The sequence below is a fragment of the Sciurus carolinensis genome, chromosome 3 (assembly GCF_902686445.1).
Source record: "Sciurus carolinensis chromosome 3, mSciCar1.2, whole genome shotgun sequence".
NCBI classification, from domain to species: Eukaryota; Metazoa; Chordata; class Mammalia; order Rodentia; family Sciuridae; genus Sciurus; species Sciurus carolinensis.
The window spans coordinates 42,372,059-42,394,878 of record NC_062215.1 but is presented as its reverse complement, the minus strand read 5'-3'; the positions used below and the strand labels follow the sequence as shown (position 1 = coordinate 42,394,878).

The 22,820-nt window shown below is 53.9% G+C and overlaps 2 protein-coding genes across 6 annotated transcripts in view; one reads left to right on the top strand and one right to left on the bottom strand.

Moving 5' to 3' along the window:
• The window catches only part of Fam83g (family with sequence similarity 83 member G), a 30,920-nt gene extending 8,634 nt beyond the window's left edge, over positions 1-22,286 (bottom strand). The window contains exons 1-3 of one of the 3 annotated variants that reach the window (XM_047546662.1): positions 22,155-22,286; positions 20,955-21,624; positions 6,570-6,737 (exon numbers count right to left, since the gene is read on the bottom strand). In XM_047546662.1, coding sequence (XP_047402618.1) covers positions 6,570-6,737; positions 20,955-21,482 — 696 coding nt within the window. In that variant the 5' untranslated portion in view covers positions 21,483-21,624; positions 22,155-22,286. Of the gene's footprint in view, positions 1-6,569; positions 6,738-20,954; positions 21,748-21,839; positions 22,131-22,154 lie in introns of those variants that run through there. The other 2 variants (XM_047546664.1, XM_047546663.1) reach the window with 2 other exon arrangements.
• Positions 1-22,820, top strand: part of Slc5a10 (solute carrier family 5 member 10) — a 67,529-nt gene that overhangs the window by 28,066 nt on the left and 16,643 nt on the right. The window lies entirely within an intron of this gene.

The window sequence follows — 22,820 nt, the reverse complement described above, 5'->3', positions numbered from 1 at the left end:
ATCCAGGAAGGCCCAGGGAGCCTGGCTGAGACCCAGGCATTAAGGGACAGCTAAGGACTTTCAGAGGGGAGCCTCAGATGGACAGGGCACCTGGGACCATAAGGTCCAAGCCTCACCAGGGCACTGCACTAGGATGAAGGCCCCCAGGTGTCCCCAGAGTCTGTTTCAGGAGGCCTGTGATGAGGCTAGGAGTTTTTGGTGTGATTTGTTTGTTCATTCATCCTAAGGATTAAACCCAGGGACACTCTACCTTGGAGCTGCACCCCCAGCCCTTTGGGGTTTTTTATTTTTGTTTTGACAAGTACCACACAGTTGCCCATGCTGGCCTGGACCTTGTGATACTCCTGCCTCAGTCACTTGAGGAGCTGGGTTTACAGATATGCACCACCACGCCTGGTCAGGGGCTTCGGTTTTAACACAGGTTTCAGGGATTCTGACACCTCAAGAGCATCCTGATTGGTCTGATTGTACACCTCCTACAATGGGCGTCCTGCTCCCTCCCGGGGGCTCTAGACCAGCTTTGGGCATCCAGCTGTGACATGTTCTTTGTCAGACTAAGCTGTGACTTATCTTCCTGTCCCCTTATCCACTCAATGGCCCAGCTTATTAACTGCCCACAGGTTCACCTGTTCAATGACCCCTGCCAAGGCCCTCAGGGGTAGACAGAGATGACAGTGACAAGGATTTGCCATGGGGGAAGCAGATGAGTAAACACTGAAACAATCGGGAGTAACCCTGTATATGGGGGCAGCTGGGGAGGCTCCCAGGAGAAGATGGTATGGGTCAGGGTGGGAGGAGGGTGAAGCATGCCAGGGACTTTCGAAGGCCTGGCTCAAAAGGAGCACACTGTTTAAGAACTCCTCAGGGATGAGTGGTAGGTAAGGCAGTCTGCAGAGCAGGCTGAGCCTGGAGCTGAGGAAAGTTACCCTACACCTGCTTAAGGGCCTAGGCCTGGGGGCAGTAGGGAGCCATGGAAGGATTTAGGGCAGAACCACATGTTAAGAACAGTTCTGGCTGTTCCAAAGGAGAGAATTTAAGAGATGTATGTGGAGACAGAAGATAGAGAACAGGAAGGCTGTCGCAGGTGTGGGACATGGACCTGAAAGAGGGAGAGGACCATCCACCACAGTCTCCTGCTCCAGGGCTCCCTTCAGTGTCCCACACCCCTCTGGCTGGGGAAGTCCCACAGAGGCTGACAGGAATGGGCCCCTTGGGTGAGTCCTCATGCAATGCTCACCCAGCCGTGGGGCGAACAACTGTCTTGCTGTTGGGCCCAGCCCAGTAGGTAGATAAGCCTCTGTTCCCAGGGAAGGTCCTCCGGGCCCCCGCCCCACAGGCTGCCTGTGTGCACAGCTGGCCACGGCCCAGGACAATTAGCACTCTGACTTTGTACCCAACACAGAGCACACTTGGGGATGAGAGGTCAAAACAAAGAACTTAGAGGCCTTCTCCTGTCACCTGTGCCCAGCCACAGCCTAGCTCTGCAGCCTCCTGTGTTTTCCACATCCAATGGTGTGCTGGGGCCATACACCTGTCTCAGTCACCAGCCTCCACACCCCTCTCACCAGTGCCACTCCTCCTCCCCAAACTTCGTTCCGATGAGAGGCTCAGAAAGTCACTGCTTACATCTTAGGAGTAACTCAACTACCACAAGAGGCAGACCTTGGCTGTGCTGCTGACCTACTGTGTGACTCTAAGCAAGCATCTGGCCCTCTTGCGGTTCAGTTTCCCTGTCTGCACACTGAGGGGTTGGCCTTAAACTTGAAGGCTCATCTAACTCTGAGGCTCAGCAGCAGGTGGGGGCTTGCAGCAGGGTCCCCCACCCTCTGCCTCATGGGCTGTCCCCAGCCTGTTCCTGGTTGGGCCCCACCCCATGGGGCCTGGCCTAGATGAAGTAACATCTCATGTGTCTGGGCTCGCGTGAGCAGAGGTGGATGATTCCACAAAGCTGCATTGTCTCTGAGGTCCTGGGATATCCCAGCAGAGGATGGGCAGGACATGCATGGAAGGACACGCAGGCTGGCCCAAGTGGGTGTCCTGGGTACATCTTTGGAGCCTCTGGGACCTCAGAAAGTCAAGGGCAAGTCAGAGCAGGGAAGGAGAATGGAAGACAGTGAGGCAGTTCTTCATCTGCTCTCAGGGCAGCTTCTTCCCCAAGTGCATGTGGGTGCTCAGAGGAGGGGGCACCAAGCTGGCACAAACTGCAGCCCATTACCCTGAAACAACAGCCAGGCTACCTGCGCTCATAAGATTCTGTGACCCAACCAAGGCTAGTTCCCTAGAGCAGGGTGGGTCTGGGCATTCTTGAGCTCTGGTCAGATATGGCTCCAGTCCTGCTACCAAACTAGGCCTCTCCACACCTGTTTGCTCATCTATGAAGCCACAGTGCAGGGATCCTGGAAAGTGTCTGGTTCTCACAGGAAGCCATGAGCTCCAGGTTGCAGGAAGGCTATAACTATACAGTGCAATGGGTGACTTACAAAGGGGACCAGAAAACATCTGGAATGGCAGCTGGCCAGGTGGGCTCAGGAAGAGAAAGTGACTTTTTTCCCATGGTCTCCCAGTGGGCAGGGTTCAGCCCAGACTGGAAGATTGAGGACAGGTCTTTAGCTGTATGTCCTCTGCAAGAGTCTGTGGCATCCTGGGCCAGAGGAGGGGTAGAGAGGCCTAAAGATGTGCCCCAACCAGGCCTGAGCTGAGAACAGTGAGGTCAGAACAAGTGTGCAGAAGGCAGGGGATAGAACTGCATGTGATGGGGAAGCCCGCGTGCCTGAGCTGCTGGGTCCTAGTTAGTCTCTACTGTCTTCTAAAGGACAGGTTTCACTCTATAACATAAAGTTGGAATGGGAAGTCTTTTGTGAACCATCTTTATGGGACAGGGGGTGGAGGGAATGGGGAGGGGTTGATCCAGTTTAGATAAGGCCTTATCTGAGGGGCTACTGGCTCTTCCCCTAGACCACAGCTGCTCAGCCTCAGCACAACCGATGTGGTCAAGGTAATTCTTATGGGAAATGTCTGGGCACTGCAGGATACAATATCCTTGGCCTCTACACCTGGATGTCAGAAGTACCTTGATTTGTGACAGTAAACTATGTCTCTGGACACTGCCCTCAGCAGGAAAGACTCCCACCCCTTCACTTCCTGTTTAAGAATCCCTGCCCTATACCCTGGCTCCATCACAGATCCAGGCCTGGACCAGAGAAAGCAAAGTGCAGGTATACCTGGGAGGGGAGGGAGCCAGGGTCCCAGCCCACATCACACTCCATGCCCTGCTTTTCACACTGACTGGATAGCACCTTTGGGCCTCCCCACCCCTCCTCCAGCCCAGGAGAGGTGGGCAGGCCTGTCCAGTGAGGGATCTGAGCTACAGCTGAGCCTTGCGTCCTCACAAGTGCCTTCCCACGGTCATCCAGCTGACTTTTCTTTGTTCATTAGAAATGGGTCCAGCCTTCGCCCCAGTGGTTGCTGGTTTTTCCAGTTTGGCTGCACAAAGCAGAGAAGCTGGGCCTCTCACAGCACCCAGTCTGTGTAAGCCATAAGTCTCAAGATCCAAGCTGGCTCCCATTGGCTCTGGGGCACCCTCTCAGCACCCAAGATCATGCCTAAATGTAACCTAGTCACTGGTCTGGCCTTGTTACCCTGGAGGAGGCAACGAAGGGAGGTAACAAGCTGGGTCTTCATCCCCAGGGGTTTCCCCATTTGAAATATGGGAGGATCATCCCCCTATTCCTGCCTACTGAGCAGCAGGCTGAGGTACTTGGGACATCCAAGGCACCACATTTGGGTAGAGGCTTTGCATATTGCTCCCACTTGGAGACCAGGAGCAGGGTCAGCTTGAGCATTACTGGTGGCTATTTCCAGAATGTACTGGTACAGACTCAAAGCTGAGAAAGAAGGAAGCAAGCGAGGGTGAATTCTCAGCCAAACAGAGGGAAATGAAAGCCTCTCAGCACTCAGACCAGAGCTGGAGCTTGATTGGAAGGATCCTGCCTATCCCCAAAGACAGGACAGTAAGGCTCAGACTTGGCTCTTACTGTCCCTCCAGACTGGCACCAGACACCCCCATAGTCACTAATATGAGCCCCCAGGCACAACCTGCACCCTGGGCCCCATAGAACCAAGGACAGGTCGGTACAGAGCTGGGCCAGGGCAGCAAGCGGCCAAGGGCGGGCCCAGGGATTACCAGCAAAGGAAGTGTCCCTGGACAGGTCTGGGCCCAGCCAGCCGGCGGGCAGGGAGGGAGCTGGGCAGGCAGGACCTCAACAAGGTGACACCTGGCCAGGGCTGGGCCCACAGGAGCCTCTGGCCACATGCCCAGGGCTGCAGAGGGGGCCACCTTCAAGTGAGAATGAGGAAGCCAGGGTCATACTTTCTCATGAAGACATGTGGCTCCTGGATAGGTCCATCCTGTAAACCCCGCCACCTTCCCAGAGAGGAAGACAGCCCAATGGGGAAGAGGGGAGGGAGAAGCCCAGGAACAGCTGTGTGAGCTGCCCCTCCCCTGCCCTGAGTGGTCAGGGGCCTGTTGACAGTCCTGTGGTACATGGGGCAGGATGGCCTCACACCCAAGCCCAGAGCCTGGGGTTTGTAATTTATTGTTATTGCCAACAGCTGCATAACTGTTCTCAACTCTCAGAGTGCTCTAATAACCACTGTCCTTCAAATCCATCCTCCAGTAACCCTATGAGGCATTATTACAGCCATGAGGTACTGGAGGTCCAAAGACTGGAGCCACACACAGTGGGTCAGTGGCCAGGGAGCCCTTGTGGCAGCACCAGGGTATTTCTCCAGTCTCCTTGCCAGAGCTGATTTCTCTCTACTGGCTTTTAGTCAGCCCAGTTTGGCAGAATGTCTTTGGGCCTCCCTCATTTTCCCCATCTGCGGGAGCCTAGTCCAGATGGCCATTGACCCCTTGTAGCTCAGGCACTCCAGGCTTGCATGACATCATGGGCAGGGAGCCTCACAGCCACCCTCACCTCCCACCTGCCTCCCACTTCCAGAAAGTTCAGGAAACTCCAAGCACAGGGGCAGTGAGGGCTTCTCAGCTGGGAAGGGGCCTCAGGGCACAGGGCAGGGCTGAAGCCTCTGCAATGGCCAGCCCTAGGTTAGGGTCCCACTTGGCAGCCACAACCCACTTACTGTATCTGCATCTCACACCAGGGGTGAACGGCCTGAGTGACAATGGGCGCAAAGCAACCACCGGGCACGTGGCAGGTGCATGTGGGCATATGGTAAGGTCTCTTTCCCAGGTGCCAGGGCAGCCTGGCCAGACAGGTGCTGCCCACAGGGCTGGAGCCTCTGCAAATTCCAAAAATCTCTTTTTTCCACACTATGACTCTCTGGTATGAACTATCTGCCACCAGAGTGGATTCGTGGCACTAATTACACAGCGGGCAGGCATGGGGCCGAGGGTCAGCCTACCAGAGAGACCACATGAAAAATATTCCTGAAATTAGAGACTCGAAGCAGAGAACTCACACCCACTTGAAAGGACTTGGCTTGGGGTGGGGTGGGGGGACTTGACAATTACCAACAAATTACAAGCCTGGAGCCCAGCTCCTGGGTAACCACCCCAGCACAGGCCCCCTCCTGCATCTGTGTTCCAATCATAGGACTGAAGCTCTGGGAGTTGGGGCCCTCAGAGTTGGCAGAGCCTGAACAGGCTGGGGCTGGCCTCCCCCATTCCCTTATCTCTAGCTTATTAGCAGTGGCACCTAGGCACATGGCTATGTTTCCTCATGTGCAAAATGGGAACAACACAGATCAATCCCACTGGGTTGTCAGGGCGATTAAATAAGCTAACACAAAGGAAGTGCCCCAGATGGGATCTGACACACATCAAATGCTATAGAAGCATTAACTGTTCTATGTATGCAGATCTGTACTCAGAAATGCTCAGTAAGTGTCAAGAATTCGTTGGGTGGAAGGACTCTCCTGTACCCCCAAGAAAGGCACCAAATGCCAGGGTGCCTGAGTAGAAGAGCCCAGCCACACCATCTCATCTGCCCTTCTGCTGAACCAGTGAGAACCAGGAGCCCAGAAAGCAGAGGCAACTAGCTCAAGGACACAAAACTAAGCAGTGCTAAGACCCAGCCCCGACCCTCACCCCCACTCTTGTGGGTGGTCCTCTCTTCTCCACCTCTGTTCCATTGTCTCTCCCACCCCAACATCTATCCTACTCTGCTCATACACCTCAAATCCTTTTCAACTCTGACCTTAGCCTGAGACAGATTTGGATTTAGCCCAAGAAAGAACTCTCAGATAGAGCATCAGCTGCCTAAGGTAACAAATGTGGCACAGGCCGCTTTGAAATATGTGATATAGTACCTAATACGAGCTTCAGCACCTGGTTGGCAGGCACTTAATCAATGTTTACTTTATCTGCCTATTGGAAGTACTATCTTGTCCCATGGGCATTCAAGCTATGTGACCACTTGGCAAGAGGCTCTAGGTTCCTTGAACTCTGTGCATGTACTGGGCTCCACCCACAATAGGAAGGTACTCAAAGTGTTTGTTGGCTGAATGATCCCCACCCCCCTGCCATCTAGGTAAGTGGGGAGCCAGCTCACCTTGAGGTGTCCCAGGTGCATGCGGGCCCGCTCACACATGTGCAGGAAGTACTTGACGTTGCTCTCATCCACAATGATGTACACGGCCACCTTCCTCTTGAAGCCAGCATCCAGCAGGTCTTTGAAGATGTCCACATCAGTAAACATGTCCATGACCACGGCTATCACCTGGGAGCAGAGAGAGAGAGACCAGGTCTGTCAGAGTCCAGTAGTGAAGACGGGGCCTCAGCAGGATGCAAGGTCCTCTCACATCACCCCCATCTTGTGGATGCACACGCTGGCCCCCTGCCCAGCAGCCTCAGGACCAGAACTGGATAGTAACAGGCAGGAGGCCTCTCTGGCCAGGACTGGACACTCAGAACACAGAGATTCTCACTGGGGCCTTGGGCTGGACTCTATGGGGACAATAGGAAACAAAGAGCACATCCAGTGCAATGGCCTTTTCTGTAAGATAAGACCACAGAAAACACCACAGCTGATCTGCAGTAAGGAGCACTGAGCGAAGAGTGGGAAGCCTGGGTCTATGCATGTCCCAGTTGCCCCCAGGGCACCTCCTTCCTTACCCCTGTGGGGATTCACTGGCACACGCTCTGCCCAACACTGAGTAGGGCCCAGAGAGGCTAGGGGCTCAACCCAGGGACACTATGTTGGTCCATTACTGGTCACTTACCTAAGTCAGAACCAGCTAGGCACTACCCTCTTCCCAATATCCAGTGGTGCTTGGATGAACCAGACAGTTGGGGAAGAAGGCAGCCGCTGGGGTAGCCTTCACCCAGGAAGCCTTCACCCAGGGCTTCCTGTGTCCCTGAGCTGGTGCAGACTTTGGCAAGCCTCCCTTGCCACAACTCCTGTCTGGTCTGGACAGAGCCCAAACTAGCATGGAGCTCTTCTTGTTACCTGACATCTGTCCCCACCACAGGCAACCCTCAGCCAGTCCAAGGCCAACTCCTGGTCTCAGTTTCCCTAGCTCAGGTAGGAGGCTAGGTGAGTAGAGGCACAGGGCAGAGCAGATGTGGAGACTGGACCAGCGGTGGAGCCTCACCTCCTTCCTGGCCACTTGGCAGTGTGGGGAAATAGTCATATCACGGCTTGTGCCTGACACTGCTGAATCACACAGGTGTCCAGCTCTCTAGGCTGCCTGGCCCTCCCACCATTCCAGGATGGCCCTACTGCCCCTGAGTCGGTGAACAGCCCCAGAGGAACCTTACACAGGAATGTGCCCTAGGCTACACAGCAAGCTGGGGACAGTCAAGCTGGAACCCACCCAGGCCTATCAGGGAGCCACCCCTGCCGTGAGAGTGACCTGGAGGTCTCCCTTTACTAGGATCTTTACATGCAGGTGACGGGAGGCAGCCTGGAGTCTGCCGGGGACGTGCCTGCACGCCCACAGTGAGCTCACCAAACTGGCCCCTGCAGGCCCATCTGGGCTCCTCCTGGGCCTCAGGCCCCTGCTACACCCATTGCTCATCTGGCACCGAAGCCCAAACTCCTGCACAGAGAAGGGATTCATGCCTACCCTCTTATGAACTTGCTGTGTGACCCTGAGCAAGACCCTTAACCCCTCTGGGCATCTAGTTTTCTCATCAATATAACAGGCTCCATCTCTCAGGAAAATTGAGCATGCTCAGATATAGCCATATGTGTGAAGAACCCTGACACAGGAGAGAGCCTTAGGGACATCCATTTGCTGACTTTTCTTGCACCTTAGCCAGTCCACAGACAGTCCTCCCAGCTCCTGCTCCTCCAACAACAGTAAGCACCCTGGCAATGAGATCCCACATGCAGCTGAATAAACTGAGGCTCAGTGAGGCCAACAGGCTTGCTGGAGGTCACAGAGAAAGTCAGGGCAGAACCTGGACCAACCCCCAGGCCAGGCCAGGGCTGAACTCTGGCCTCTTCCCTGGGACATGTGGTCTCTGAGAGCCTGGTGAGTACTGGACCACAGAGAATGGAGGTGCAGGACCCGTGAGACTCCCTGGATGCAGAGGCCATCCTCTCCCCGTCCTCCAGGGAACAGACTCAGAGTTACTGTTTCTGAGTCTGAAGGGCTATTGGGGTACAGTCAACACAGAGGCTGGGACTGGCAGGTACAAGCCAAAGAGAGACAGATGTGAGAACCAGATGAGGAAGTGCTTTCGGCCCCCAGAGCTGCCCAAGGTTGAGCAAGGGTCTTAAGAGGGGGTGAACTCCCTAACCCAAGAGATAATGAAGGAAAGGCAGATATTGCTTGGGAGGAGATGGATTAGAGGACAGAGGAGACGTAATGTCAGCTGGGTGGCTCTGATGACCTTGGATTTTACTACCAGCTGAGGGTGATGATACCCTGAGGTTGGAGGCAGGATGGCAGTAAGCAGCTCCTCACCTGGGATTCCATAGCCCCAGCTACTGTAGCTCCACAATCCCCTTGAATGAGCGGCTCCTGGACAGGCAAATGGCCTCACGTGCAGCCCTGAAAAGGGGCCTAACTGGGCACAGTGAACATGCCCCTCCCTGGAGGCACACCAGCCCCCACTCCCACCTCAGTCAGGGCGGGTTCCAGGCCCTGCACACCTTGGCAGACGGGGACTTGCTCTGGGCTTGGGCTGGGGGACATGCCCCAGCAGGACCTGTGCCACGTGCAGCTCCCCATGCTGTCCTTAGCCAAGCAGCATACTGATCCAGGGGAAATGTGCTATAAGCTGGATCTGTTGGGGCCTGCCCCCCAAGGGGAATCCCCCACAGGTCCCAGGCTTGGGGCTGGCTCTCTCCAGGTGTTGGGTTCCGTGACTGGTGGTCAAAGAGGGCTTGTAACAGGTGCTAGCTGATGCTGGCAACAGGGCCAGCCACTTGGCTCCCTGGGTTCTGGGGTGATGCTGGAATAGGGATTGGGTGCCTGGTGCTCCCTAGCAACCCCCACAGCTTGACCTGTCCATGGTCAGGCCACAAAGATTTCCTAGAGGTCCTTGAGACATATCATGCCTTCCCATTTTGTAGATGGGGAAGCGGCGACCAGAGTCAGCAACTGAGGCTGAAACTCAGGTCCCTGGGTCCCACCCTCAGGAGTCCACAGTCCTCGCATGGCTTAAAGGTTTACAACTGACCTTGACTGCCACTGGTACCGTCAACTCATTTGGTCTTCACAAACACACTGCAAGCAGCAATTCTTTTCCTTTTGCAGATGAGGAAACTGAGGGACGGTGGCATTCACTCCCCTGCCTAATGATCTATTTGGATGGCCCAGCTCAGTGGTGACACAGAGATCATCAAGGGCAGAGCCCAGCATTGGGCATGGCCTGAGGCAGGTCTCAGAAAGCTTTGATCAAGTGAGAAGGAGACTCAGTGGCTCCTCGGCCCACACAAGTGACTACAGGAATCAGGGCACAAGCCACAGCCCCTCCTAGGCCCTCAGTTTCCCCATCTGCCAAATGGGAGTGTAGGCCTGGCTCATCCCTGAAAACCCACAGACTGACCCTGCACAGAGAAAAGCATCAGACACCTTCCACAACCCCAGTCAGTCAAAGCCCCCTGCAATAGGGCAGAGGAGGCCCAGTGCCAGTACTCTAGTCATTGCTGCAAACAAGAAGCCTCAGATTCCTCATAGGTAGGATGGAGGACTGGACAAGATGCCAAGGCTCTTCCTCTCTAACATCTTTAAAGGGCCCCACCTTCCTATGCCCTTGTGCCCTGCCCACAGCCCAGCACAGCCTGTCTAGGCTTGGCTGGCGCATCTCACCACACCCATGGGCCTATGACAGGAAGTGCCAATGGCCACCCCACCTCCCTGCACCCCCACAGGCTCCTGCCCCACCAGGCGCCAACACCAGCCCATGACTCCCAGTACCCACAACAACTGTTTCCTAGCCTCCCTCTGACCACAGACTCCACTCTGCAGAGTGGGTGGAACAGGTCTCCTCGAAAGCACCGCCCAAGGACAGCAGGGTGAGTCTGGCTGGTCAGAACACAGTTGGAAACCACTGGTGCATGAGCGCAGTCCCTGCTTCGGCACCCCTCCTGGGGGGCTTTGACCCCACCAATCCCTCTCCCCAAGTTGTCCTGCCTCAAGCCACTGGTTCTCCTCGTGGGCCACTTGCTAATTTTGTCTCTATTTGGACAACTCCTATCCATCCTTCAAAACCCAACTCAAGTGCTGCTCCTGCCCAGCTCCTCTCTGTCTTCACTCCAGTCTGTCTGGAGTAGCATGTATCACTCATGCATTTCAGTAGATGCACAACAATGAAGTTGTGGAATCTCAGATGGGGTCAAGGAAGAGAATCTCCAACACATGACAAGCCCTCTGTAATAGCCCCACCTACCTTAACCTCCCAGGCCTTGAAGACTCTTGAGAAAGCAAAGTGTTCCAGAGGGAAAGGGAAGAGATACATCCAGTCCTCCCTAGAGCCTGCAGCCCTGGAAGGGCCTCGACTCAATGCACAACTGCAGATAAGTCATTTTCCCCACATGGGAACTGCAGGAGATGGGACAAGAGTCTAGGTTTGTAATTTTCTGCTCTGATGATGGATGCCCAGGCAGAGGCAGTGTGGCCTCGGGATCATCTGACTCCCATCCTAGCTCCTTCTGGGAAGCTATGACATCAGGCAAGTGCCTTAGTTTCTCATGGGGATGGTAACAATTCCCATACACAAGGACACTGGGGATAAGCAAGTGCATACAGATGGACCAACACTGGACCAGCAAACAGCAGCTATACTCATGCCCTCCTCCTCCCACCAACAATTCCAGTTCTGCCAGAACCACAGCACCCTGAGGGGTGGACAGGCCTGAGATTATCACCCACCTGTCTCCTGCTTCTCTCCAGGCCAGCTGGAAGGCTGAGGAACAGTGACTGACACACCACAGTTGCTTATGAGAATGATACACTGTCACACAGTCTTAAAGGCTGGGGAAATGGCCATCAAGAGCTGAGATTCAACCTCTACTTCCAGCCATGACAGAACAACAGAGACTGATTTTAGCAATTAAAAAATTCAGACAAAAACGAAGCCAGAGACAACAGGCAGTGTGGCACAGGGATCCCAGAGAGATGAGGACCCAACGAGAAGAGCTGTGAAAACGCACCAGCTACCTCCAGGTGGCAGCACCAGGAGGGAGGGCCCCAGAGGAGACCAGTGGTCTCCCTGAGTTGAGAAGACAGGGCTCCTCAGAAGGTGGCAGCTGGGATTTTTAGGACAGGGTACTGAAGGGAAGAAAACCGAACAAAGTGAACTCCAGAGACCTGTGGAGGGTCCCCCTCCGGTTCTCAGCTGATGACTGAGCAGCACATGCATGGCAGGAAAAAACTGAGGCTGAGAGAGAACCACCAGAAAGCAGCAGCTGGAGCAACTGCTGGTACTCACAGGGGACCAGGAAGAGTTCGCTCTGTCGGCCAGAATGCAATCCCTCCCAACACACAGGGCTGCACACAGTCCTAGGAAGATAGCCTAAGTAGTGGGCAAATAAATCTCACACCACGCACAGGCAAACCTCCATAAGGGCCCAGAAAGTGAACACCTGAGGTTTTGCAGGTCATGTGCTCTCGGTTGAAAGAATCAAATCTGCTCTCATCGCAAGAAAGTAGCCACAGACGATACATAAACGAATATACCTCTGTGCTCCATTATTTATAAAGCTGGCGCTAGGCTTGATTTGGCCTGTGGTCCAGTTTGCCCACTCCTTCATAAAGTCTGCTCTTGTCCTGCCTAATAAGGTTTATAGCAAGACTCAAGTGCATTAAATTGGGATGAGGTGTGTAGCTCAGTGATTAAAGCATGTGCTTAGTAAGTGATAGATCCAGGGTTCAACTCCCAGCATGGGGGGGAAAAAAAGGAAGAAAAAGAAAAAAAAAAAAAAAAAAAAAAAAAAACTAAATATATTTCTAAGAAATTTAACTGCATCCCAGAATAAGGCTCCAAAACATGTGAAGGAATAAACAAACATCAGCAGCCCACAACACAAAATCTACCATGTCAGGTATATACTTGAAAATTACTTGACACACAAAAGAATGGGAAAATAAGACTCACATAAAAAATCAACCAAAATAAACCAAACCCTAACACAGACGTTAGAACTGGCAGGCAAAGACTTGAAGACAGTTGCCAGTATATTCCATGTGTTAAAAAACTAGAGACATGGAAGATTAAAAAAAAAAAAGAAAAAGAAAGCCAACAAACTAAACTCAAGGGCTGAAAAACATGTTTAAGATCAAAACTAGGCTGAGAACAGTGGTACATGCCTGTAATCCCAGCCACTCAAGAGCCTGAGCTAAGAGGATCCAGCCTGAGTAACTTAGTGAGACTACGTCAAAAAAAAATTTTTTTTAATTTTAAAGGGGGTGCTGGGGAATTACCTTAGTGGTAGAGCACCCTCAGGTTCAATCCTTGATACCAGAAAAATAATATGAAAATTGTAATGGGTGGAATTAATAAATTGGACACTATAGAAGAAAAGATTAGTGAACATGAAGACATATCAATAGAAAATATCCAAAATGACATAAAGAGAGAAAGAAACTGAAGAAACATGGTCAGCATATCAGCGCACTGTGGGTCAATTTGAAGCTGTCAGATACATGGAGTCTCATATGTACTGGAGTCTCAGAAGGCTGCAGGGGTTAGGGTGCGAGACCAAAAAAAAATTTTTTTTAAATAATGACCAAAACATTTCCACATTTGATGAAAACTAAATTCACAAGTCCAAGAAGTTCAATAACTTTCAAGCAGACAAGGCAGGAAGAAAACAAGCATAGCACATCATAATCAAAGATATTAAAATCAGAATGGGGAATTAAGAATATTAAAAGCAGCCAGAAGCCAGTCGCTGTGGTACACACCTATAATCCCAGCAGCTCAGAAGGCTGAGATAGAAGTATCGAGGGTTCAGAGCCAGCCTCAGCAACAATAAAACTCTAAGCAACTCGGTGAGACCCTGTCTCTAAATAAAATACAAAAATACAAAATAGGGCTGGGGATTCGGCTCAGTGGTTGAGTGCCCCTGAGTTCAATCCCCGATACAAAAAAAAAAAAAAAAAAAAAAAAAAGGAGTCGGAAGGAAAGAAGACCATTACACATAAAAGAACAAAGACAAGCAGACTTCTCTGGGATCAAGGCAAGCCACAGACAATGAAGAACATCTTCAATGTACTAAATGGAGAAAAAAGTCCACCTAGGATTCTCTGACCAGCAAAAACATCTTTTAAAACCAAAGATGAAATAAAAACTTTCTCAGGCACACAAAAGTCATAAGAATTCATCCCAAGCAGACCCTGTGCTACGACTACCACTCCCTTGTAGAGATGGGAAACTATACTGCAACTGTGTTTAGCATGCATGAGGCGGGGGCAAGTGCTTCCCTCTCTTCCCAGAGGTATGGAATGGGGTCGGAAAAATCAGAGTTACTCTTCTGCCCTTAATCTCATCCTCCAGTAGCAGAACTGGGCCAGAGAGACCTCAGTTCTCACTGAGACATGGCCTGCTCCCCCACCCCTCATGCAGGCAGGATCACTGAGGTTTCCGGGTGTTAGGTAGGCTTCCCGGGACCAAACCAGTTTTCCTTTCCTATCCTATCCTCTGAAGGCCTGTCGCTAGGAGAGGACTGGCTTAGGGACCAGTCTCCCCCCTTGCCTCTCAGGGTAGAGGGAATCTGATCCAAGCCACAGTAAGGAGTTAACTGGGTGGACCAAGTGACTCTCAACACACGTTCCTCTTCTAGAAACCCAGGGAAATGGTGACGGTCACTCCCATTTTACAGGGGGACAGTCACTGTCCCAAGCTGCACAGTTCTCCACTCTGTTCCCAGGCTCTTCTCCCAGGGAAGGGAATCCCATGCCCATTCCAGCCCTGACTCCACCCACCCCCTCCCAGAGCACACCTTGGGTTCAAACCTGTCGTCAGCACTGCCCAGTCAATGCCCCTGGACACCTAGCCCTGTCCAACAGATCACTTCCTGACTCTCTGTCTCAGTTTCCATTCTTGCTAACATGGGGAGGTGGGTTAGATGGCCTCCCTGTTCCCTTTCTCATCTGACATGTGAAACATTCTCCACTCTTAACTAGTAGATGGAAACCTCATTAAGGCCAATTTAAGAAGGCTGGGGCCTCCTGAGTGCCAAACAGCTGCAGCAATCAGTCAGGAAGCACATGCTGGTCACACCCAAAGCCCTCTGACCAGGGGCCCAGCCTAACCCAGTGGTGTGGTGGCGCTTACTCCCACCGTCCCCAGAGAGACATCAGCCTCCTACCCAGGGCTCAGGAATGATGCAGAGACAGGGAGCCAGCAGAGCCTGAGGAAAGGCTGTCAGGTGACATGGGCTTCGCCCTGTGGATGAGGCAAGAGGGCAAGTTCCCTCCCTCTTCCCGCCGGCCATATGGGGCTTCAGAATTCTCAGGGCTTCCAGGCCTGTAGGTGCAAGACCGGCTCAAACACAGCATCCATGGTAAGCAGTGAAAATCAAAATGAAAATCTCAGAATCATAGATTTGAAAGACTTGAAAGCCTCCGCTTCTGCAGGAGGTAAGAGTGACAAGCACTGCAGTCACTGAGCATCCTAACTCCTCAGGAAGCCCTGGAGAGGGCCTGCCCAAGATCGCACCGGACAGGGTAAAGGCCACAGGGCCACCAGATGCCCATGTTCTGTCTGCTGCACCCTACCAAACCCCTGCTTGAACTCCTCTCAGGACAGGGAGCTCCCCACCTCTCAACCCCAATTTGTCCAAGAGACAGGTAAGAACTTTGACCACAGAAGCTCCCCAGTCAGACACCACACAGAGTGCTTTACATAGCCACTTCTGTTCCATTTAAATCTCACCAGGACTTAAAAAGACACGTTAGCATTACTGTAGAACTGAGGTCAAGAGACTCTTTTGGGTAGTCATCAAAAATAACACCAAAGCTGGGGAACCTGAGACTGCAGGATTCTTAAGCCTACCTTTCCCAACCCACATGGCACTGAACCTGGAGTCATTTAGACCCCAGGAAAGGAGGCTGGGCAGCCCACCCAGGCCAGGGCCTGCCAGACAGGGCCAGCCTATGCCAGACCACATGGCAGGACCCAACCTTCCTCCTTGGCTGCTCCTAATGCAGAGGGACATCAGAGCATGTGGTACTTTCAGGTACTCATGTCTATTACTACTTTAAAACAAGTAACCAGTCTCCATTCTATAAATAAAGAAACTGAGGCCCAGAGTGTGCAGCATAGGAGTGGCCAGGTGGGACAGGTGAGCATGGGAGTGGCTAAGCAAGGCAGGTAGTCATTTGTGAGAACCACTCCTGTGGTCAGTGGAGGGACCCTCAGCTTCAGGGTAGTCTCCAGAACCAGGGATTCCAGCAACTTCAGGAAACCCAGTACAGCCCCAGATACACCGAAGACCCTGGTGTGACCTTCAGCAGGATGTGGCCCACTCTGAGCCTCGATTTCCTCATCTGTGAAATGAGAACAAGCCCTACCTCTCGGGGTGGTGAGAGGGAGGACGGTGCCAGCAAGTGTGCTACCACCTGCATGAAAGCAGAATCGCTAGTGTGCCCATCTCCAAGGGCTCCTTTCCTGGTAGGGCTGCTCTTGACTCTCAACTTTCAATTAAGACACAAGCGCCGTGGGGTAGGGAGTCTTTAGAGAAGACAGAAGCCAACACCTGGGATTATGATATCAGATGGTTCCCCACCCTAACAGGTGAGGGCCCTAGGCTGGGAGCTGCCAGAGCAGACAGGAGGCAGCTCCCCAGCCCTGCTGTAGGAGCCCAGGCCTGCTGCTGCCAGGGCTCCCGCCAGGCCACCTCTACTCCCAGTGCCCCTCTCTTTGTGTTGGAGGCTGTCCTAATATAGTTGTGCAGGGCTTCATGAAGGGGATACATTCTGAGAAATGCATTATTAGATTTCATTGTGTAAATGTCATAGAGCATCTTCACACAAAATAAGATGGCTGGGAAATCCCTAGGCAATATAATCTCATGGGACCACTGTTGTATACGCGGGTTTCCATTGACCAAAATGTTGTTATATGGTGTGTGACTACTGCCTAGCAACAGATGTGATAAGAGCCCCCCCTCCTAGTCCCAGGCCACTGGGATGAGCACAACCATGGCTCCCCATCACCAGGCCCAGTGTGGTCAGACTTCTGCCCCCTCCCTTGAGAGGCTACTGCTTGAGGGCCAAAGAGCCTTGTGAAAATGCTTTTACTGTCCTGAGTCAAGCTGGGGACTGGGAGTGAGGCCCTGATGCTCCCATTAAGGGGCAGGGCTCAGAAGGAACAGACCTTGCTGCTTCCACAGGGAAAGGGGGCTTCTCAGAGCCTGCAGACCTGGGTTCTGGGCCCAACTCCTCCAGTTATCAGCTCTGTGGCCTGGGGCAAGTTATTCGCCCTCTCTGAGCCCCACCAGGTCTTGGTTTCCTCCTCTAGACAATGGAGACAACACCCACTTTATGGAGTTGTGGCCAGGATTACACAGTGTAGGTAAAGTGCCCTCTCAGCACCTGGCATATAGTTGGCATTTAATAAATGCCTCATTAAGCTGCTTTTATTCTCCTGCAGCCAAGCTGTAGGCCAGAACTTTAGCGTGTGAAGGCAGGGAACTGACAGAAAAGATGTGGGGTTAATAGGGCATCATGAAACCTGGGTTCAACTTCCTTCCTGCTGTGTAGCCTTGGGCAAGAAACTTAACATCTCTGGGTCTCCATTCCCAAGCCCTGGCCTGGCAGGCAGAGATCTGGGTTCTAGTCTGGGTCTCACCTCTGGCATTTCATCTCTCTGTTCCCTCAACTGTAAAAAGAGACTATGTCATTTGTCTCTACGCCTGTGGCTTTTCCCTGGGTTGTTGCAAACTGGTAAAGGGAATCCTGCTAGGAGCTTACCCCCATGTCACAGCAAGGGGGTGTTCAGCATCTTCTGAAAGAGTGACTTGCTAGGACATCTAGACTCAGTACTGGCTGAGGTCACCCCTCTCTAGCCCAGCCTCACCCCTCTCTGAGGCCGAAGTGCAGCAGCTAGGGAGGCTGGGACTCGTCCCTCCCAGGCGTGATTCTACAGGCCCAGCCTCTGGTATGCAGTTGGAACCCCACAGCAGGTTTTTCCCCAGATAAATGACTGGCTCCAGGAGGCTGGGGGAAGGGCAGGCAGGTGACCTTCCACCTCAGAGTCAGAGCCCACTGAGACTGGAGGGCCCCTCAAAGAGCATAAGCTGCCAGCTCAGGGCCAAACAGCTAAGGGTGTACGATGCAGGACCCACCCATCCCTTGTTCCAAAGAAGTCCAGAAACACACAACAGTACGGTGTCAGAGCCGAAGGGAGTCTTAACAGTCTTCAATGCCTGTACCTATTTTACAGACAGGATGGCTGGAACTCCAAGAGAAGCTGGGGCTTGTCCCAGGTCCCATAGCCAGGTAGAAGCAGAGCAGGGGCCTGACCCTGGCTCTCCTGGCTCCTGAAACTATCACCCACTAGTTTCATTCAAGTGTTTTGGGAAGGGGGATCCAGTGGGGTAGTCCTGAGGGGAACATCGCCACGCCCTAGCAGCCACGTTGACACGGGCTGAGTGCATGCTGTGTCACTTCCCTGCCCCAGGGTCTGCCAGGGCTGCTGACGACAGGCAAGGTGAGAGAGGAGGTGGCAGGCTGGGGCTGCCCTGACTCAGCACCAACAGCCACAGCCCAGAAGCCCCCACGGAAAGGGGCCCAGGTAGTGGCCAGACAGCGAAATCCCTGTCCCAGGCCCAGAGGACTAAGGAAATTCCTTGCCCTGGTACTGGATGAGAAGAGAGGGCGGGGACAAGGGGACAAGAGGTGATTCATAGGGAGAGATAAGGCAGGGAGAGCTCCCGCAGGCAGGCGAGTAGGCAAAGCGCCCTGTCAGCATCCACCTGCGTCCCAGCCCTGCCCCTGTGAGACTGAGAAGCAGCAGGGCAGGGAAGATGGAGGACTGCAGGTTGCCTGGATCAGCTGCTCCTCCCAGGCCCAGCCTGTCACTCTGTCCTGCTACTGTTGCCCAGGCACCAGAGGTAGCTCCTATAGTTTGAGCACGACACAGGCCAGGTCCCCACCCTCCACCCAAGAACTAGCTAGGTGACCTTGGTAAGGGACTAACCAGTCTGGTCTCAGTTTCTACATCTGAAAAATGAGGTAGATAATGCTGTCTGAGATTGTAAAGTGCCTTGCACTCCATCAACAGTAGCTGTTATCATCCAAGCACACACAGTTTGGGCCACAGATCCAGGACGGATGTGGCAGGGGAGCACAAAGAGCCAGAAAGCGGGAGCTTGGCTCAAAAACAGCACCATGGAGTCAAATCCCTGTCCCCCATGCTGTGATTCCCCATCTGTGAGAAAAGGGGTTTGTCCTCAAGGCCTTGGAGGCCCCTCCTGTCAGACCATGAGTCCTCCCTGCTGTGTGAGAGTGGCAGTCTTAGCAGTGAGCACTCTGTCTTGGGGGTTATAAAAGCACAGGGCAATGCCTACCTGTCGGGTGCTGTGGGAAATCACGCATTACAGTGCCACACAGACAGACTGGGGCTCACGCTTGAGATCAGTGTCTTCTTGGCTTACGATACCCATAACCTTATTTAAGAGTTCTGTAGGATGCAATGAAGCTACAGGGCCCACAGGACTGCACAGAGTCGGGTGGGTCTCAGCTAGGGCCCTAGGGAGGAAGCAGGGTCAGCAAGGGAAGCCCTGATTGCCCAGCCTGGCCCTGGGCACCCCTATCTGGCCCCATCACTGGGTAGAGCTGTCTGCCATTCTGTCTGCGGAAGGTTAGAGCTTGTGGCTATTGCCATGCCAAACTGGGAAGCGGGATCTTCCTCCTTACTGTGGTTGGGGCAGGGGATGCACTAAGGTAGGAGGCACTGGGGAAGGGAACCCTGGCACAGCAGGGCCTCAGTTTCCCATTTTAAAAATGAGGGTAGAGGCTGGGTCATGGGATGACAGCAGGTCCTATCAAGGGAGAGGGCACTAACGTCAGCAACTTCCTAAACCTTGGTAGGTGTGGGATGGATTATTTAGCCTGCAAACTATGAAGGTCCCTTTCTCCACCCCCTTCCTCCAACTCTTTCCTCACTCCTATCACCTGATACTTAATCTTCACAATAGGCAGAGAACAGCTTTTGTTCACACGACCCCATTTTACAGACTAGAAACCTGAAGCCCCAAAGCTGCTTGGTTTGGTCAGCCAGGGAGTGGGGAGCAGGCAGGCTGTGAGCCAGGCTCACTGACATGGCTATCTGAGGGCTGGCCCCCCTTGTAGGGCAGCAACTCCACCTTTCTGAAAACTTCATCCAGGGCCACCTCATCCCCTCCTGACCCACTTCTGGTTTCTTTGCCCAAAAGTTCCCTCAGGCCCCTCCATCAGTCAGAATGGTCCCCCAAACTAGCGTTCTTATTTTGTGCAATTAACCACTCCACTCTGGGACTGGAACAGTGAAAGGGTCAGACTCAGCTAAGGACACCTTGTCCCACAGAATGAAGCCATGCCTGGCTTCAGCATCCTTCTCAATACAGCTCACTACGCAGGCCTTCTCCATCACACCAGGATGTGCTCTGAGACCAGGAGAAGTCGCTCATTAGGAAAAAGTACCCACTCAAGGTCATGGCTGTCCAGCGATGGCCTGGCTGTCTCTGCAAGTGGCATGCAGTAGTATTCAGAATGTGTGTCAGTGTGTCATCGGGGAATGGCCACCCCACAGCCTGGGCACTGCACAGCCACATGCTTGGGGTCAAGAAGGGGAAGTCCAAATAAGGCCTGACACTTCTAAAAGCAAAATATGACCCAGGTGGACAACACTCAGCAGGACTCACCTCATCCACTGAGGACCACAACACCCACACCCATCAAGGGATCCTGGCCCAAAACAATTCTGCCATTACAGAGCTTACAAAATGGCTCAGAGAGGGTGAGCAAGAACTCACTCAGTTGCTCGACAGTCAGGAACCAGGCAGATGTGAACATGAACCTCCAGACCAGACTCAGATGGCTTAGGTTGCTTCTCAATTTCCATGCCAAGTGCCCTGGACCCCAACAAAAGCTTTCCCCACTAGTGAGTTCCAATTGTGTGAGAGTCTCTAGACTCTCAGAAGTGATGTGAACTATCCGAAGGGAGAGTAGGTGAGAGCTCCACCATTCCTCCCACCACCCGCTACTCCCTTGCACTGCCTCCTGGGGAACCCACTCATGAGGCCTGGGGAAACTGGATACACTCGACAATGCACAAAGCCCTTTGAGAAGGGGCAGCCCACTGTCACCTGCCAGAAAATCCAGGCACCCTATTCCTCTGCAAAGAAACTGAGGAACCCCATGAAGGTGCAGAGGAAACCTCCTTCCAGGAGTCAGAGTGAAAAGCAGCAGAAACCCACGGGGATCTTGTGGGGTCCCCATGTTGTGCTCTAAGTGAGCATAGGTCACCGGTTCCGTACTTCTGTAGGAACTCTCACCTTCTGGGCCTGGCTGATCATCTTGCGCACCACCTCTTTGATGTGGGCCTGCCCGTCTATGGGGGGCTGCATATAGACACTGGCCCTGGTCACTCCACGGTAGGCGATGGTATCGGGCCAGCCTAGGTCCAGCTGTGGGATGGAGCGGTCAGACTTCTGGGGCCAGTACTCCAGCGAGGGCAGCGGCAGCGGCTCAGCCTCTGTGGGGGTCCCATCTGCCCCACTGGTTTCCTCTCCATCACCCACCCCGTTGACCTGGGGCCCCTGGGGGTTGCTGGTACCCCGAAGATCCTCAGAGCCCGGGTTGTACACCTCAATAGTCTCCAAGATGCGCTTGAGTTCCAGCTCGGAGAGGAAGTCTCGGATGTTCTCCCGCTTTAGCACCTCGTAGAAAGCTTCGGGGCCACGGGCCACCAGAGCCTCCAGTGCCAGCCGCTGTTCCTCACTATAAAAGAACTCCGGCTTGGACTCGCTGGAGCGCCAGTTGACATGGCTGTCGTCCAAACACTGCACCTGGGAGAAGGCCATGCTGTCACCTGCCCCAGCACTTCGGCTGGGGGTGGATGTGTGACACCGCTCTGCAAAGTCGGGATCCTAACTCCGGCCCCCGCTGGGGCAAAGCGAGCTCTGGGGCCTCCCAGAGGCCTTGGCTCCTCTGCCCATAAGGCTCCTGTGGGAAGAAACTGATGAGTGCAAAGGCGCAGGTCAGAGGGCAGGAGGGGCGGGACCCCGCGACAGGGCTGGGGGTGGGGCCGGAGGAAGGAGGTGGGGAGTGGGAGAATCCCGGCAGGGGGGTCGGGGGTGAGATGGGAAGCAACGGTGAGGGGCCAGTGGGTTATCCCCAGGTCCCAATGTGCCTGTATCTGTAGGACACAGGGGACCTACATCCCAGATTCCCCGAGCTGCCTGAAGTCCCAAGCAACTTCGGAGAACACCAGCGCAGTCAGGGAACTTCCAACAAGTTTGCAAGAGTAGGAGGCAAGAAACTGAGCCAACTGGGCGCCGCGTTGCGGCTCCCCGCGTTCCCAGGGCTTCCGGGAAGGGAGGGGTCTTCGATCCCCGAGCGCCGGCAAACCCGAGAGGCCTTCCCGGAGGAGGCCCGGGACTCGGAGAAGGGTCCAGGAGCCCCGGGAGCGCGACTAGCAGGCGCGACGACCCGCGGACCCGGGATCGCGGGGGACGCGGCTGGGACTCGCTTACCCGGCGGGCGTGGGCGTGGGCGCGGGCAAAACGCGGAGCCGGCCACGGGAGCCGCGGGCGGAGCGAGGCGCACAGGCGGCGGCTGCAGCCCGAGGCTGGACGGGGGCGGGCCGGTGACTAAGTGCCGCCCAGCCCACCCCGCCGCCGCCACCTGAGGTCACGTGCCGCCCAGGGGGCGGGGCCGGAAGCTGATTCACACACACACACACACACACATACACACACACACACTCACACACAATTTTCTCTCTCCCTCTCTCTCTCTCTTCCTCTCCCTCCCTCCCTCCCTCTCTCTCCCTCTCTCCCCCGCGCCTCTCCCCCCCAAGAGGGACAGTGTTCTCCCTCAGTTCACACAGTGAGCATCACCCAACCCCACCCCCGCCCCTTGCGTACAGGATCTGTTGGTGATCCAACCCTAGCTGTGTCCAAACTCGGGGTTGGGACAAGAAGTCCGGTCGACTTTGTAGATACCTAGTAACTGTCCAGTCGTGGAAGTAGGGTCGGGTTCCAGGGTTAGGGCACCGGCCCACGCACAAACACAAACACACACACTCCAGGGGCTTTCACAAAGCCTGATGTGATCAGAGAAGGTACACTAAGAAGTTCTTAGTGATGAGCCCTACTGACTGCTGGGAGGAGTCCCTTAGGACTTGTCCAGCACCATGA